Source organism: Equus quagga, chromosome 8, assembly GCF_021613505.1.
Source record: "Equus quagga isolate Etosha38 chromosome 8, UCLA_HA_Equagga_1.0, whole genome shotgun sequence".
Lineage (NCBI taxonomy): Eukaryota > Metazoa > Chordata > Mammalia > Perissodactyla > Equidae > Equus > Equus quagga.
The window spans coordinates 102,411,313-102,430,517 of record NC_060274.1 but is presented as its reverse complement, the minus strand read 5'-3'; the positions used below and the strand labels follow the sequence as shown (position 1 = coordinate 102,430,517).

The 19,205-nt window shown below is 36.2% G+C and overlaps 1 protein-coding gene across 1 annotated transcript in view; it reads left to right on the top strand.

The window, feature by feature from the left end:
- Window positions 1–19,205, top strand: part of FAM3C (FAM3 metabolism regulating signaling molecule C) — a 49,096-nt gene that overhangs the window by 25,255 nt on the left and 4,636 nt on the right. The window contains exons 4-8 of the mRNA XM_046669879.1: window positions 893–922; window positions 1,526–1,649; window positions 8,463–8,521; window positions 9,893–9,943; window positions 11,875–11,959. Coding sequence (XP_046525835.1) covers window positions 893–922; window positions 1,526–1,649; window positions 8,463–8,521; window positions 9,893–9,943; window positions 11,875–11,959 — 349 coding nt within the window. The remainder of the gene's footprint in view (window positions 1–892; window positions 923–1,525; window positions 1,650–8,462; window positions 8,522–9,892; window positions 9,944–11,874; window positions 11,960–19,205) is intronic.

The window sequence follows — 19,205 nt, the reverse complement described above, 5'->3', positions numbered from 1 at the left end:
AGTTTCTGTTCTTCCATTTGAGTACTGGACTTACAGGAAATTCCCAGTTATCTAAAATAGTACAGAACTAAAAACTATTTATAGTCAAACAGCTGGCAAACATTTATGACACTGAATGCTTATTAGCTAAATCAGGAAATGGCTGTCCCCCATACTATTGATGACCTGAATTGTAGTCTCCTGATTACAATTCAGATGTTAATGCTTTTAGAAAGCTCTAAGTGTAGATGGCCAGATTGAGATCTACTGCATTCAAGTTAAAGTGGATCAGAACGGTCTGGCTTCCTTGAACTGAAAAATTACAAAACTCCTAGTAATGACCTTAATGTTTTAATTACACCCAATACATTTCTATTTTAGAGAAGTTAAAGCTCCTGACCACCACCCCACCATCCCGCTTGTGCCCCGCATCCATCTGGTGTCATGTCCCATTCCCGTTTCCGTGCTGCCCCTGGCCCCCCCAATCCCCATAGCCTAACTACTAAGAAAGGTTTCTGTATGTTCTTCGGGGTTTTATATGCATACGTACACAACAGCATACAGCAGCAACAACTTTTAAACACCCTATTATTCGCCAAATATATATTTAAAGGCATTTAAAGGTAAGTGGTAGAGTAACTTTCTGAATGAGATTTAAATTTATAATAACTAAAAATAAAAACAAAAGGTAAATATAAAATATTCTATCAATAATAAAATACTACCCTCTATGACTCCTCTATATAATTGTTTATAGTGAGTTATGTAGCCTACAGGTACTTTCTCACTTTTTTCTCTAAAGCAATGTTTTGTTTCTTGTATTTTATAGGCCTATTAGCTCTAAATATGTTTAAAATGTGGATACTTGCCAATTGTGTTATTCCTTCTAACAAAGATAATTTCTTTTTCTTAGCAAGGTCAGCATTGGACACAGCTGCACGTGGTAAGTATTTCATCTCAATATTTTGCAGATGGTTTGTTCTGTTTTATCTTAGGCATATGAGAACTTATATTTGAGGAATGGAGATAGTGTAGCATGAGCAAAAACTGATTTAGAAGTTGCTTTTTAAAGTTATAAGGATGTTATCTGATTGGACAGCCCAGTATTCTTGGTATTTATTCATAACGGATATTTTGTTTCATTAGTGTTTTTTTAGCTTCGGTACTCTAAGTACAGAAAGGCTGTAAAGGCAGAATTCCTAGTTAGAACTAGTACATGAGCAGATATTCAGTGGTGCATTGGGCATTTTCCTGGTCCTGGAGGTAACCGTTGGTGTGCATATATGGACTAGAAATGCAAAGTAGCAATTCAAAGCCTACCCCCATCCTGAATTTTAAAAACAAACTAAAAAATAACTAGATAAGGTATATTTACCCTCATCAAGATCATATTACCTCAGAAAAAAAAATCCTAGCATGTATTTTAAGACATATGTATCTTGATGTTTTACATAATGCCCTTTGTGGTTTGAGATATGAAACAAACTGATTGTAGAGTCCATTAATATTGTTTTTTTAAAAAATATATATCTTTTCTCCCCCAAAGCTACTAAACCTCCCAGATATAAATGTGGGATCTCAAAAGCCTGCCCTGAGAAGCATTTTGCTTTTAAAATGGCAAGTGGCGCAGCCAATGTGGTGGGACCCAAAATCTGCCTGGAAGACAATATGTAAGTATTTATTGATGTGGAAGTGTAAGGTGTACTATTAAATTATAGCAAATTGAACCTGAGTTTAATAGATCTTTTGAAACTGTGTTGGGTATGCTTTTACTAAAGAAAAGAGATTTTAATTTTCCTTGAGCCATTTTTTCCCTACACATTTGAATCTTAAAAAGGTCTTGAATTTCATATTAAAGAGTAATATAAGAATACAGCGTCTATCTAGCTTTGTGTAGAGATGAGGAATTTCCCCTTGAGTTCTCTAGCTCTGTGCTGTCCCATATGGTAGCCATAGAAACATTTGGCTATTTACTTTTGATCCTTAAATCATAGGGGAAAAGTCAATTCATTGAAATTAGTTAAAATTAAAATAGTTCAGTTCCTCAGTCACACTAGCTGCATTTCAAGTGCTCCGTAGCCACATATGGCTGTGCCTACCGAACTGAACAGCACAGAAAGAGAGTGTGCCCATCACTGCAAAAAGTCCTGTTGGACAGCCCTGCCCTAGATAATGAACACTATCTTACAAACCAGCATGTTTCGTTTTAAATATTTGAATGCTGCTTGTTGAAGTGTGAAATAATCCAGTAATAACCTCAAGTCTTGTGGCCCAGAACAGCTTGCCACTAAGCTGAGTGTTTTCCTATATTGAGACGCTCTACAAAATACAGTTTTTAGGTTTTGCAGTCTCCTACCTCATTATCGACTGTCACTTGTCACTTGAAATTCCTGCCTCTGAAGTCAAATACCTTATTTTTATTTGGTTGCTTTTAATCTGCGTTTGCCTAGAAAATAAGGTCTATGAGCTTATTTAAACTTCATGTAAAATAACAAATATGCCATCAATTATGTAGAATAAAGAGTGAGGTAGTTTTACGGATAGGAGAACTAGGCAGTTTCTCCCTGCATTTTGTGTGTCTTTTCTGTTTAATATAGAAGTTCTTAAATTCTTATCGTAGCCCCATTTCAGTTAACTATGGGCAGTTATTTAGCCTCTTAGAATAACACTTTTCTTATAAAATTAAGGGCTTGAACTAAGTGCTCTTTAAGGTCCCTACTCATTTCCTTTCTTTTCCCTCATGTGAATGATAACCTATTGTTAATTGTTGCCTTCTGATTTCTCAAAATGGTCCTGTTTTACTGAATTATGTAACAAAGCACTTGGATTTTGGAAGTTTGTGGATTTTATGTTAAATGATACCCTTCCCATTAACTTAGAATGTTCCTATTCCCCTTTTTCACCTTGTTTGGCTAAAGAGGCCCAAAGTTTGATTCTAAGTGATGGGAGGAAAGTTCTCTTAGAATGCCCAGCCCATGGTAGATCGTCCTGAGACCTCCTCTGCCCTCTTGAAGCTTGGATGTTTTAAAACGAAGAAGAGATCAAACTCTTTACTAGCAGGTTTTCTGTTCACAGATTATATAGGTCAAAAAAAAAGAGAAGAGTATGTAGCCAGTGGAGTCTGGTAAAATAAGTACAGGGCTTGGAGACAGAGAATTTGGTTCTTGGATGGGGGAGTGTCATATAGAATTTGTGTTTCATTCTTTTTAACTATAAAATTGAGGCAGACCACCCATCCATCCTAATTTCAGGAATCATCCTGCCATTCCCAAGAGAGATTAAATAATTGATGGGATTTCATAGCTAGGTCTCAGGTCATGAAATCTAATCTCCAAAGAAGGGCTGAATACTTGGCCAGGAGATCTCCAGTGGAGAAACTGCTGGCACCAATTCACAGTCTAGTATGTTTTCCAGTACATTCTATTTCTGTATTGAAAGTTTTTCCAACAAAAATTTTAAAGTACATGTCTGAATCTTCCTAGCATCATTCATTCACTCATTCAAGTATTTATTAAACATAGTTCCTGTTGTCATGGAACTTACAGTCTAATATGGGAGACAGATATTTAAGAAGTAAATGCAAATAAATAATTGCAAATTGTGGCACAAGCTGTGCAGAGCAGCAGGGTCTCATGAATACTGATGGACGTGAGTGAGATGAGGTTGAGGGGTCCAGTTTTAGATCAAGTGGGTCAAGGAATAATTTCTCTAAGACAATGAGGTTTAGCTTGAAAATTAAAGGAGAAAAAGAAGACAGCAGGTGAGGAGTAGGGGAAGAACATTCTAGATAGAAGGAAAAGCATGCTCAAAGGCCCTAAGATGGGGAAGAGCTGGAGATAAGTGAATAAGGGCCAGGCCAGTGGAAACTTATGGGCCATGCAGGTAAAGAGATGAGATCTTTTTTCTGAGTGTGTTGAGAAGTTGTTGAAGGTTTTCAAACTCTGGACTGTCATAATTTCATTTACATTGAAAAAAATTTTCTGACTGCTGTGTAAAAATGATTAGAGAAGTATAGAGAGAAATTGGGAAGCCATTGCCAATTGCTGCCACAGCTCTTTAACACTGCCTCCCCATTGGTAACAGACTTTTTTTGCATGTGCACCCAGTAAAACATTATAAGTAGATACTAAAAATACATAAGTAGAAATTTTAATATTTTCCTGCATGCCCTCTGAGTACAGACAGACTCATTTTTGAGACTACTAGTCCAGATCAGTGCTTCTCAGTGGGGGCAATTTTGCTCCCCATAGGACATTTGTCAAGGTCTGGAGACATTTTGGGATGTCATAGCTGTGGAGGTGCTACTCATAGATGTTTAAGGGTTGCTCTTAAACATCTGACAGTACACAGGACAGCCCTTCTGCATGAACTATCAGGTCCATGATATCATCATAGACTGAATTTGAGAAACCCCAAGACAGACAAAAAACGATGGTTAAGATTAGGCGGGTAGTTGTGGTTTTAAGGACGGGTAGATGCAGTCAAGATGCAGTGTGGAGATTAAGATGGACTTCAACTTCTCATTAGTTAGAAATAGAAAGGGGCTGACCCCATGGCTGAGTGGTTAAGTTCGCACGCTCCGCTTCGGTGGCCCAGGGTTTCGCCGGTTTGGATCCTGGGTGCGGACATGGCACCGCTCATCAAGCCATGCTGAGGTAGTATCCCACATGCCACAGCTAAAAGGACCCACAACTAAAAATATAAAACTATGTACCAGGGGGCTTTGGGGAGAAAAAGGCAAAATAAAATCTTTAAAAAAAAAAAAAGAAAGAAATAGAAAATCCTGGATATAAACAGCAGGTTATCACACAATACAGGAATTGTAGCTTCTGTTTCTCTTGCACTAGAGAACCTGTAGAGTTGAATATGTTCAAGATAGAGCTTTTATTTTAGGCATATACTCATTTGATTTCAGTTTATATGAAGTTGTTATTAGGAATAATACTTCACTTTTTGTTATAATCTTTTTTGTGTGTGCTAGGAAGATTGGCCCTGAGCTAATGTCTGTTGCCAGTCTTCCTCTTTTGCCCATCTTCCTCTTTTTTTAAAAAAAAAATTTATTTTTTATTTTTCCTTTTTATCTCAAAGCCCCCTGGGACATAGTTGTGTATTTTTAGTTGTGGGTCTTTCTAGTTGTGGCATGTCAGATGCCGCCTCAGCGTGGCTTGATGAGCGGTGCCATGTCTGCACCCAGGATCCGAACTGGAGAAACCCTGGGCCTCCAAAGCAGAGTGCACTAACTTAACCACTCAGCCATGGGGCGGCCCCTAATCTTCCTCTTTTTGCTTGAGGAAGATTGTTGCTGAGCTATCATCTTTGCCAATCTTCCTCTATTTCGTATGTAGGACGCCACCACAGAATGGCTTGATGAGTGGTGTGTAAGGATCCAGACCTGCGAACCCTGGGCTGTCTAAGTGGAGCACACTGAACTTAACCACCACACAACTGCGCTGGCCCCTGTTATAATCTTAATTTTTGGTACAGGAATATATTTATAGCAGACTATTTTCAGGGATTTTTTTTTTTAATTTTTACATTGAGGGGCCAGTTAGTATTTTTCACTGTGAGGACCAAAAGGTAAAATCAAGGATATTATATAGGTACTTATATAATCCTTTAAAATGTAAAAACCATTCCAAGCTCATGAGTAGTAAAAACAAACAGCCAGCTGGCTAAATTTGGTCCATGGGCTGTAGTTTGTTAAGCCCTGCTCTAAACTTATCATTCTAAGACGTAGTAGCTAGACCATATAGTAGGTATTTGAAACAAAACTGTATTCAAAGATGTAGAATCTATTTATAGATAATATAATCATTTTCTTTAGACTTTTACCTGGAGGGGTAGTGTGGATTTCATGTTCATGAAGGATAAAAGAAAATATTTCAACTTGTGGTAGTAAGAGTGACTAACCTTTAAACATTTAAAATCTTCAGTGGATTGTCATTTGCTAGATACAAGTTTCAAGCCCTGATTGAATTCCAGTTTTTAAAAATTGGTCAGCTGCTGCCCTCTTGTGGGAAGCATACCATAGTGCTTCTTTGTTGCCTCTGTTTGTTTGCTGTGTGATAGACACAACAGCACACTCTGAAGATGATCTCTCCTTAGAGAAGACACTGTGACACTTAATTATTAATCTAACAGGTTAATCTTAGCTATTGCCTCTTAATATTAATGATGGTTCACTCATCTAATGTATTTCTGAAAGGAGCAGAGCAAATGCATTTTGAAACTTCCCTCCTCTTTTGTGCCGCAGATTTGTTTGGTCCTCTTATGGCCCTCCTTTCAAAGCTAATCTTGCACACACATAAAAAAAGGTCTATACTTTATTACGTGTAAATTTGGGAGAATGACAAGTGAAATTTTGAAGGCAGATGTGCAACCAGCATGGATAGATAAATAGATGCTACTAAGCTTTTAAAAATCAAATTTTTATGCTTTTCCTTTTTTAATGGACCTCGGAGTAGAGTGTTTTTTTAACTTATTTTGAAATAATCACAGAAATCACAGGCGGTTGCGAAGATAGTACAGAGAGGTCCTGTATACTCTTCACCCAGTTTTCCCATAATTATAGTATAATATCAAAACCAGGAAATTGGCCTTGGTATAATGTATGCATATAGCTCTGTGTCACTTTATCACCTGTGTAGATCCATGTAACCAATATAGCAATTAAGATACAGAATTATTCCATCTCCAGAAAGATCTCTTTCATGCTACCCTGTTATAGTCATCCCCACCATGACTGACCCTGAAAACCACTAATCTGTTATCATTCCCATCATTTTGAGGTTTTAAGAATGTTACATAAACAGAATCAATACCATATGTGAGCATTTGAGATTGGCTTTTTTCACTCAGCATAATGCTCTTGAAATATTGTTGTGTATTAATAATTCACTCCTTTTTTTTAATTACTGAGTAGTGTTCTATGGTATGGACATACCTCAGTTTGTTTATCTATCACCTGTTATCCTCAGCCAGCAGTTTCAGTTGTTTCCAGTTTTGGGCTGTTGCGAACAATCATGTGTAGGTTGTTGTGTAGACGTACATTTTTATTTCTCTGTGATAAAGTGCCCAGTAATTCTGGGTGGTTTAATTTTGTACGAAGCTGCCAAGCATCTTCCAGAGTGACTGCACCATTTTACATCCTCAGCATGTATGAGAGCTCCAGCTTCTGTCTGTGTACTTGCCGGTGGTTGGTATTGTCACCGTGTTTTATTTTAGCTCTTCTCATAGGTGTGTGGTATATCTCAGTTTTCTTTCCTTTGTCCCTAGTGCTGTTGAATATCTTTTGATGTGATTTTTTGCCACTTGTATATCCTCTACAGGGAAATATTCATGTCTCATCCATTTTCCAATTGGATTGTTTGCTTTTTTACTGCTGAGTTTTGAGAATTAGAACTGCACTCATTCATCAGTTGCAACCATAGGTTAGCTATACATATGAGTTCTGTCTGTATGAGTTAAACTAAAATTCTATGAGAATCAATTGGCTATGTGTGGAATTTGCAATAAAGTATTATAGATTTTATTTGTGAAATTGTGTGCTATACATTCTTTATATCAGTAAAATTTATATAATAAGCTTATGTACCTGTATATGTGTGCATAGGTGTATAAATATATGGATATGTGTGTGTGTATTCACACATGCATACTCTTCCCTCTCTCTCAACCTCAAACCAGTTGTTAAACATTGAATAGCACACCAGTGGAAGTATTACTATTACCTTTAATTTTAACAATTAAAGGTACCCAAAATTTAAGTTTAATAATTCTGATTGAACAAGCTGAACTGATACCAGGCAAATGTGCTACTGATGCCTTCTATTTCACAGTGTCATTGTCTTTATGTAGTGGTCTGTAAGCTACCAGCAGATGTTGATTACCTCAGGTATGACAATACAAGTGACCATGGTTAGATGCTGTCATTATATGAGTTCTATATTCCTTCTGAGTACAGGGAAATTTTCCACTGATAATCTCTAAGGAAATGTTCACAGTTAGGTGAAACATTTATGAAACATTCATGAAACATTCTTGCTTTCAGATTATAAAAGATTTGGGTAGCATCTCACTTCTGTTTCATGTCACATTGATATTGCAGAAAGTGCAAAAGAGGTTATCAATTGTTGGATCCCTTCAGAATGGTGCAGAATATGTGCATAATGTCCACATATTTTAAAGACTTTCTAAAATGGTATTTCATGGTCTGACGCAGAGCAACAAGAAATAGACTAGTATTTTGCCCTAATACTTGTTAATATCTACTTCTATTTGTGAAGTTTTATTTAAGGACACTGCTTTAAAGTTATTCAATGTTAGACTGTCTTCTCTAACCTCGTAGAGACCTTTTAATCTCCTCTGCAGTACTAAACAATTGTGTGTATATAATATCCCCAACTTCTTTTATTTCTTTATTTCTTTAATGTATGTTTGTGCAATATCTAATTCTAAATTTGTCTTGACTTTTTTTCCTTCAGTTTAATGAGTGGTGTCAAGAATAATGTTGGAAGAGGGATCAATGTTGCCTTGGTAAATGGTAAGAGTAGTTATTTTAGCTTATGGATGTAGTCAGTGAATAGTCATATGCCCCAAAGTAAAACACACTATAATATCAAGGGATCAGGTCAGAAAGTACCACTCTTGACACTGAAGTCCTCCTCCCACTCCTCCCCCCAGCCCCCAGAAAATCAGCTGTAGGTGGAGACTCAATGTCTAAATTGTAGCATGCTTTCTCTGAAGTGTCCAACTGCAATGCGTGGAGAGCCTCCCATGAGATTGTCAGAAAACCACAAATCTGACGTTACATTGATGAATTCTTGCTGCAAATTTTAGAATTCTAATATAATGTGAAGATAGATTGACATGAATGTGGGTGTGTAAAATGACAACGGGTGATGGACTATTGGATGGGATGGGGGAGGAATGAAGGGTAACAATTAATTATAATTTTTCAGTATTGTCCTCATTCTTCTGATAAGTTCATTAGTGTAAATAAGTTCATTGAATCCTGAGTATCTCGAGTGTTCCTGCAAAATCAGATCTGAAAATATGAGCCCAAAAAGTGAGGCCTAACTGCATGCTGATCTTCTCTTTCTGGTACAATAACCCTGTAAAGCTGTACAGGGTAGTTAGAAACCACAGCCACCTTACCCGGTTCATAGTGTAGGAAAATATTTTTTGTTTCTCTCACAGCAAGAGATAAATTTTTGAGTTTCTTCTTCATTTTCTTAGGTAAAAGGTTCAGTACCTATTTGTTTAATTGATAGCAAAAAAAAAAATTTGAAAAGGGGTATAAATGTAAATTTTTTTAAAGGATGGCTCTAATGATAGAAAACAAAAAATCTTTCTGTGAAAGGTTTATGTATTTTGGGGTAATTCTTAAATAAGGGAAGATGGTAACACATAAGGATGATAAATACCTAACGTCGAATTTGAATAGTCTGCAGTCAGTGGTGAACTTCTATTTGCTACTCTTTGGCTTATAAGATAAGTGAAAAAGTCCTCTCCAGAAATTACCCTTCAGAAATATATTTCGGTTGCATACAGTTCAGATTTTGTCTTTTTAAAGATTTTATTTTTCCTTCTTCTCCCCAAAGCCCCCCGGTACATAGTTGTGTATTTTTAGTTGTGGGTCCCTCTAGTTGTGGCATGTGGGATGCTGCCTCATCATGGCTTGACGAGCGGTGCCGTGTTCACGCCCAGGATCAGAACCAGGGAAACCCTGGGCCGCCAAAACAGAGCGCAGGAGCTTAACCGCCCCGCCCCAGGGCCGGCCCCTTAAGTCTTTCTTAAAGTAATTCTTTCTCTGCTAATGAATTCACATCAATCATTGGATAAGATCATTTGTCTCATACATTGTAGAGTATATTTCAGTTGCATAATTTGGTATGAATTCAATCTCTTTCAGGAAAAACAGGAGAAGTAATAGATACCAAATATTTTGACATGTGGGGAGGAGGTAAGTGTGAATAACATGTAACTGTTCCTTTGCTAGCTCTGACTTCTTAATCACCTCAATATAATGTAGCCCATTAGTGAGAGAAAAATGCTACTATTTTTGTGTTAGTTCATTTTGTTTCTCTTACTTTCTTTTCGCTAAAGGCCCACCTATATTTAGGTGATCAGTCATATTATATATACTTTGCTTTTTTATAAAAATTGCAGTGTGTAATTAAGAGCAATAATATCCAAATTGAGATTTTTTTTAAATCTAAAGTTCTATATTCTGCAGGACAACTGTTGAAAGCTTTGGGCTTCTTTAGGTTTCTATCTGAAATTTTAAAAAAATAAGTCATTTGAAGAAGGGCATAACCAATTGAAGCATTTTAACTGGCTGAATTGATTTCTTTACGTATGATTTTTCAGTCTCAAAACTTAATCATAACTGGGATTATTATTGAAGTAGATGAATATTTGAGAGAAGGAATAGAATTTTCTTTCTAGTTCATTGGACTAACAATACGCGGATATCTTCCTAATTTGGAAGTTTGGTGTGGGTAGAAATCAGTCATCAGCATGCAGAGGCAAGGAACTGGCACTTCCAAGAAGAATGTGGCTGAAAGAAAGGAATTTCTTCAAGTTTGAAGGAAGATCAACACTGATTCATCCTTTGGTTTTTCTCTGAGTTGTTGGTTTGGGAAATTTATCAGCATGAGGCTCTCGCCTGCATCTCCCCAACCCCAACCACTTTATATATTTCCTGAGAGCCAACAGCAGTTAGGCTTTCTGAAATTTAAGTTTTCAGACCATTCAGCTTTTCTAGCATTTCTTTCAGCTTGTGATGAGATGCCAGTTGTTATTTATTCTTTAGATGAGATTAGGAGAACTTTCCATATGTGTCAGAACTGTGTAAACTTAAAATGCTACCATCAGTTTTAGATTCTAAAACCATAATCGATCTTACCGAAACTTACCACTTAGAAACAGTCTTACAGCACTGTTGCTGAAATCAGTCGTGTGACCAGAAGCTCTGGCGTTTCATCACAGGTAGATTTATTACTGCGGAAAATACTCCTCAAATTAAGAAATAGTTGCAGTTTACTGCCATCTTTGCATTTAAATGGAAGTGATTTGTTAGTTGCCCCACTGCATTTTTCTCTGAATTGAAAATGCTGTTATAACATGGAATTTAATTAGAGAAAACCTTTGGAATCTTTGCTGTGGAAAGAAACTGAGTAAATTTGAGGTAACCCAGTTTTGAAGTAGTATTGGACTTGGGACTGTAAGGAAACCGGATATTGTGAAGAGTTGAGGATGTGGAATGGTTTGTGTACCTGATCCGCCCTCAGGCATCACCAGTTTGTAGTCACTGTGAAGGGGTTTAGTTTGAAGTCCTTGTGAACCTTGAGACACTGGATGAAGCGAGTAGTGACTAGTTTATAGTGAGTAGGTATGCCCAGAAGATCCCTTAATTCAGTTGTGTTTGTATGTGTGTGTGTATATGTATTCATCTAATTTTTTTAGAAACAGATCCTTTTGTGAATTAGATAAAATCTTTATTTCCTCTTTTTAGAAAAGCACCCACGCAAACAAATTTTACAAACACTCAGGGAGTCCATGAGCCTTTCTCCTGCACCCCTGAGTTTCTTACTTTAAATCCTAAGCATGCTTTTATATGACTTTGCTGTGCTTTTTTTCATTTAGCCCTGGAAAATCAGTACCAAAGACACGTAGGATGAATCAGGATTAGGAAATTTTAAGTTGATGGTGGGATCATATTAAGGGACAAACTTAATATTTTTATTTGTTCATAAGATTTATCTCCCTTCTGGTTACCCTACATTATAAATTACTGATTTGCAAACACTTCATATCTTATATTGACTTAGAGATTATCATGATGGTTACTTAGTCATTTAAAAAAAAATCTTCAACTCTCTTTTTCCTCAGATGTGGCCCCATTTATTGAATTTCTTAAGTCTATACAAGATGGAACAATAGTCTTAATGGGAACCTATGATGATGGAGCAACCAAGTATGTAAACTTTAAAATGTGTGCAACTTTTTGGAGCTATAATTTATAATTATAAAAGTAATACATTTTCAGTGAAAAAAGTTGATAAAATAGAGCAGAGTAATCCAACTTCCAGATAAACACTATTAACATTTTTTCTAGTTTGCTTCCTTCTGTCTTTCTATGTATTTACCATGCATATATTGTTGTGAAATGATAATCATATTGTACATGAAGTTTGCTAGATTCTCTTTTATATTCTGTTTTTAACAGAATTAAATTGTTTTCTCTGACATTAATATTCAGTAGCATTTTTCATGGTTTACTAACAGTTGATCATATGGCCTCACTTTTATTTAAAAGTTCTCTATTATTGCCAAGTTTTTTGTATTATAAATAACATTGTGATAAATATCGTTTTGCATAAATTTTTTTGCACCTTTGGTTATATCCTTAGGGTAAATTCCTAGAAGTAGAATTAATTGTAAAAAGGAGAAGTGTGATATATTTTTAATAAAGGTTAATAGGTGGTAGTTTGTAACTTTTTTCTTAAAACTGTGTATGTTAGAAAAATTTGGAAAATATAGAAAAGCACAAAGAAGAAAACGAGTTCCAGTTCATCTCACTATCAAAGATAACCATTGATGATAGTTTAGTTTCCATCTCCAGATTTCTTAATGCACATGTTTTCTTCATTTGAAACATTTGGAGTGGTAGTATTTATAGCACCCTTTTTCATTTATTTATGTGATCAATATTTTCCCATATTATTAAATATTTTTCATAACAAAATTGTTCATGTCTGCCTAGTATAGTTTTTAAACATATGTCATGACTTAGAATTTAATAAAATACGCATGCTGGATTCTTAGGCTATTTCCAATTTTTCATAATTAGGAAAAATCTTTTGAACAATCATCTCTGTTTCCTTAAGACGAATTTTTTTGAAGTAAGATTGTTGAAGAAGTGCACGTTTTTAAAAAAGAATTTTTTTTAAGTTTGTACTGATTTTACGTGTCTCTCAGAAGTTCCATGACACCAATTGTTAATTTTTTAAAAGTTCCCAATACTAAAACTTTTGGAAAGGGATTTTTTGTTAACATACTTTTCTTTGGTTATTGGTGAGGCTGGATTATTTTCACAAATGTTTTTGGCTCTTCTATAGTTGTCTTGTGACTCATTGATTTGTAAGAGCCCTTTATATGTTAACGATATTAACCATTTCTCATGTTACAATATATTATTTTGCTTTTAATTTTGTTAATCTATGGTGCTTTTCGGCTTTTAGAAGTTTAACATAATTCTTATGTAGTCAAGTGTATGGATTTTCCTTTTTAGTTTCTTCTACTTTTATATTTGAGAAGTGTTTTTCCGTCTCTAAATTAAATATTTAGTAGATTTTTCTCTCCTAGTGATTTTACTGTTGTGTATTTTAGAAACTACTTGTAACTTCTCAGTGACTATAAGTCACTGTTCTTATGTGAGGGAAATGCCTGATTTTATATAGATTTGACTGTGTTTCTGGAAGTTCTTTTCTGTTCATCTGTTTATTCCTGCTCTAATAAGATGTTATTTCAATTTTTTAATGACTATTTTTTAAAAAAAATAAGTATACTTAATACATTTCTGGTGGGGCTAAGTCCTCTTTAATAGTCTTCTTCCTCAAACTATGATAGTTTACGCAGGTTACTTTTATCAAGAATAACAAACATCCCTAATAGATTTTTAATTGAAAAGGCTTTAAAACTATAAGTTCCACGCAGGATTATGGCATGTCTTTCTATGTATTAATTTTTTATAGATACATTTAATGTGTAACTACATTATTGCAGAGAAGCACTAAAAACATAGTGCCGCTTTGTGAAGGTTTCCAAGCTGAAGTAGTTTCATTGACATTGTGCATTTTATCTGGATCAGTCAAGAATGTGTTAAATATCATAGATTGAAGGTTGAATAAAACTGACATTCATCCATTGCCATTCAGCTCGATAAAACTAAACAGAATGTAATTAGGTTTTCCTTGTCAAAAAACAAGTAGCTTGCTATTTGCTTTTGCTGAGAGAATAGGATATTACATGTATAATTTGAAGTTTTAAAGTTAAAAAAAAAAAGCCCTACTTTTCTGAATAGATGCGTATGGCCTCTCTTTTTTGTCAGGTTATTTCATTATTATTCCTGATGAGCGTCAGACCTGTTCCCCTTCTGTTAATAATAAATTGTAGCCATACCTAAGAACCAAGGTGAGGATGCTGTTTACTCTTCAGCTCCTGTTTATTGATACCCATCAAATACACCAAAAACAACCTCAGAAGAGGGTTCAACCTATAAGGCAAAAGGAGAAGTCTAAACTTGGATGTCTTTACACTTGGTTAATGTATGACTCAACTTCTGTGCATTTAAAATGAATTCAGTTGTATGCATTTTCAGTTTGGGGGACATGAATTTATATTTCAAATACTTCCCTCTCCAAACCCTAGTGAAATAAATTGTAAGCATTGTGTCCTTTATACAGAAATGGACAAACAATCCTTGTGAAAGGCCATCTACGTCTATTCAACATAAGAAAATATAAACATACCTTTGCCATGTCTGATGGTGGAACATTTGAAACGACCCATCAGTTGTGGTAAACCCAGTCTTTTATGGGAAAAGCCATGCTTACTTCTCCTCATGTATTATGGCTTTTCCTTACATAAGGCCCCTGAGCCACTGGATTTTCCTTCGTAAGGAATGGTTTGTCCTCCCACTGATACCCAAGAGAGTTTAGAATACCAATTGGATGTGCCTGCTCTCTCCAAGACAGGGAGTTGATATCCATGTTGATTAGGGAAAGCAGGACTCAATTCTCTATAGTTCTCTGACCTGGTTTCTACTATACATAATGAGCTCCTGGGCTATACTGTGAAATTCAGCAGAATGACTGGGGTTGGCCTCCATCACAGCATTTCCCAAAGTGTGTTCTGGTGGAACTCCAGTCCTTTAAAACTAATGGTCAAGTAAGTTTGGGGATGGCACCTTGTGTTTTGCATCTTTTAGAGATTTACATTGAAAGGCTCTGAAGTTCTGCCCTAAAGAAACCTCTTTACTTTTTTTATCCAAATATTTCTTGATTTTAACTAGGAAGCCCATTTTAAAAACAAAACAGAAAAATATCCTGTATCTAAGAAAACTTAGATTTTGGGGAGTGCAGGTCTCTATAATAATGCGTACTTTCCACCCATCCCCTTCTAAAATAAGTTGTTTTTTGTTTCTTTAATGAAGAATATAGTAGTTTGAATGAGCAAGCCAAATTTTGCTATTGTATTCCTCCTTTTGGGAAGAACTCTCTGTGACATGTTAACTTCGTGGCTAAGTGAAGGGTTTACATGTGGATGTCCTAAAGTAGGGGATCTTAAAGGTCACCTGAACCAGCGTCCCAGCAAGGGTGAGATTGGAACTTCTCTGTGAGTACCACCCCTGAACTGCTCACCTCCTAAGGGTGCCAGTACCCTCATCATTTCTCTATTTGAAACAAAACACAACAAAAAAACCATTCGTAAGTAAATGTTCTGTTCTCAGGGTGATCTCCCTCTAAATTCTACCTGATAGTCTAACTTGGGTAAATGTAGCAGCAAAACAATAAATAAGTTCCCCAAATCATTTGACACCTCAAGGATTTCAAACCAATTGGAATTTCTCTTTTCCAGGCTTGATACACATGGGTTTTTTAACTTTTATCATGTGAAGTTTCTAGGTCATTGTACCCTCCTGGCTGCATTTCTTAGACATTCTCTAGTTTATTATCATCTCTCTTTAAATGAGCGCCCCAGATTGAACACAGTGTTCCAGATGTGGTCTGGCCAGTACAGGGTACAATGGAGATGCTAGCTTACCATGTCTTAGAGATTACATTTCTTTGAATATTCATGCAGATTAGTATTGTATTAGTTTTCTTTAAACAGTCACATCCCATTTTTGGCTCATGAATTTTTGGTCAAGTTAAATTCTCAGATCTTTTCATTTGATCTCAGACTTTTTTTTTCAACCACTGCCAAGTCAGGTCTTTCTCCCCATTCAGAACTTGATTTTGTTTAATCTAAATGAAGGACTTTGTATTCATTTATCCTTGTTAAATTTAATTTTGCTGATTTGGGCCTACTTGGTTTTGATCTTGACATTTGTCCTATGAGGTTTCCATGATCCAGGCTTTATCTTCTCTCCAAAGGCCTTCTTAGGTCTAAATCTAAGTCATGGATACAAATGTTTACCAAGGGCAGTGTGCCACCCCGCTAGAGGCCTCCTCCCAGGGATTCATCTGTTAATCAACTGCAGAAACTACTTTTCAGACAGCTGCCAATGTACCCTAATAGGCAGACCGTCCAGCTGCTATTTCATTATTTTATTCATAGAGGCTATATTCTGAGACTATCAGATGCTTGCTTCAAATTCATGAACTATGCTAATTACAGTCCCCTGATCTACTGCCCAAAAACCTCTTCAAAAGCTGAAATAGCTGAGATGATAACTTGGCTTTATTTGTTCCTCCCTCCTTCCCACTACGCCCTCTCTTTCTTTTCTTCATTTTTTTAATGCTCACAAGATCTCCTTTTTGTTATCCATTCTAGAATTTTGCTAGGAATTGGAATTAGTTTTATCAGACCATTGTTTCTAAAATTTTCCTTGTCTTTTTCAAAAGCTGGAATATTTAACTAACTTTTAATGTCTTAGCATCTTCATTTTCCATGATGCTTCTAAAATAACTGACACTGCGTTGAAAACTATATTAACAAGTTCCTTTAGAATTTAAGTGTGTGACATATGTGGGCTGGGAGCTTGAATTTACTTTAAAGCACTTATGTAGACATTCCTCAGCTACTGTTCCCTTTTTATGCTGATCAAAGAGTGTTTGCCTCCCTGGAAAAGACAGTCATGGTTTGATCTCGATGTTATATCATTCTTATAAAATAGTGGGTCCCTTCGTTATCTGCACTTAGCAAAAGTTCTTCCTGTGGCCTTTAATATTTTAATGAGTCTTGTCTGCTGAGCACTACAGGTCTTCCTGGTGGTAGTAGTAAATGTTGCATCATTAGTAAGAGGATTTGCCTTGTATTTTTGCACACTTCCTTTTTCGAGTTTGAGCCCATCACAGAACACTTCTATAGGAGCACTAATTTAGAAACTATCCTCCTTTTTCCTGGGATTGTAAGCAATTGCATAGTGAAACTTGCTGGGGTTTTTTAAAGTTTGTTTGTTTTTAAAGAGTCATAATCTCTCATAAGAATTTGTAGTCTGAACTTTTTATAATATGGCCTCTTTAACGTCTAGGTTACATGCTCATCTATGCCTAGCGTTTCTTATTCTTCAAACTCTTGAGGTAACATGGTGATTTTCTTCCAAAGTTCTTAACACTTAACACTTCCACCTCCCCAGTGGTTATTCCCAGAGTTGAGCTCAGAATATCAGTTCTGCTTGTTGCTTTCTGTACTTTCGAGAAAGGGAGCATTGGCTTGGTTTGATGGTGTGACTGTAGGACTATCAGTTGTTTCTCCTTTCCCAGCAGAGATGGAGGCAGGGCTCAGAGACTCCCCATCTCCAGTTCCCACTTCCTCTTTCTTCTCCAGATTGCCTCTGTGCAGCTTTAGAATCTGTTGTAGGAAAACTTGATCTCTGTCTCGTCTACCTTCTGGTTTGTCACAAAATGATTTTCTATTCATTTTAAAGAAAATTCTTAACTAAAATAATTTATTTCATATAAATTTTTAGCATATCAACTGGTTAAGATCATTAGTAAAGATTAAAATATATGTAACAAACTCATGGTACTCCTGTATAGAATAAAAAGCTTATTTCTCCAAAATATATGCTCCCTGTGAATACATTAGTTACACTGGCTTTTAAAGAAATAGGGCATTTTGACACCTACTGTATGTTTAATCAATTGCTCAAAATATTGGCTCTGTTGTATGGTTTTAAACTTTTTTGAAACATGAAATTATCTTTTACTTAATTAAATAGAAGATATCAAAAAGGAATAATAAAATCCCCCCAAATTCTACATGGGCAGATCAGAAAACTTTAGAAGTTATTGAGAAAGTTACCTTGTTATAATACTATAGTTAGAGATACGTAGGGACATGTTTCAGAGGTGCCCAAAACCACCCCCAGGTTTGATGATTCCCTAGGAGGACTCACGGGATTCGGCATATAGAACTGCTCACTCATGGCTATGATTTTTTACAGCAAAAGGAAACAAAGCAAAATCAGCAAAAGGGAGAATGCACAAATTTTGGAGGGACCCAGGCCCAAGTTTCCAAGAGTCCTCTCCCAAGTGGAGTCACAAAGGACATACTTAAGTCCTCCAGCAACAAATTGTGATAGTGCTGTGAAATGCTATCTACTAGGGAAACTTATTAAAGACAGTGCCCAGGGTTTTTACTGGGAGCTGGTCATGTAGGTCCCCTCTGCCTAACACATCCCCAAATTCCAGAGGCCCAGATGGAAAGTAGGTGTTCAGCATCAGCTGCATTGTTTGTATAGTTTAGGCACAGTGAACCATTCTGATCAGTTCTAAGAACTGAAAACAGGGTTCAGGCAATAGTTTCAGAGAGTGTCCCCCTAATATAAAAGTTGCTTATCAAGTGAACAAATGAGTGAATTAGTGAAAGCTAATTCATGTGAGGATGGGCACAGGAAACACAGACCTCCCTGGGGAGAAAGCCCCAAGGAAGTACACGTGAATCTCTGGAAGGTCTCAGTCTTCACTGGCTCTTTTGTGTGGCCATTTCATTTATTCTTATTTCACTTGGTTTAAAGGCATCCCTCTATATAGATTTGAGTCTGAAAGGCTAAATATTCCAGGGCACAGCTGATGTTCTCCCTGATTCTAGTGAACATCCCCTGGGAGGTTAGCAGTGGCCAGGCCGTGGTCACATCAGCTCCATTGCCCCGTGGATGGGGTTTGCGTAAATTGTGAAAGCTTAATGATGTATGTAGTTCTTCCCTGTTTTATAAAGTTGTTTTTTTTTAAAACATAAACTAACCTATTTATCTTCAAGTTAGTTAAATGAGAACTGTTGTACTTAGTGTTTCATTACTACATTAAAGGAGCTGACGTCAGCTTGGGATGTTTCAAAGAACACCGTGGGATAAATAGGTACCTTCCTCTCTGATCATGCTGTTTGCAGTTAATGATCCTCCAGCCATTTGCAAATATAAATCTTCCCTTTGCCTCAGATTTTAGCAGAACAAGCCTCTCTAATTGATCCATAAGTGCCATCTTTTTTTTTTT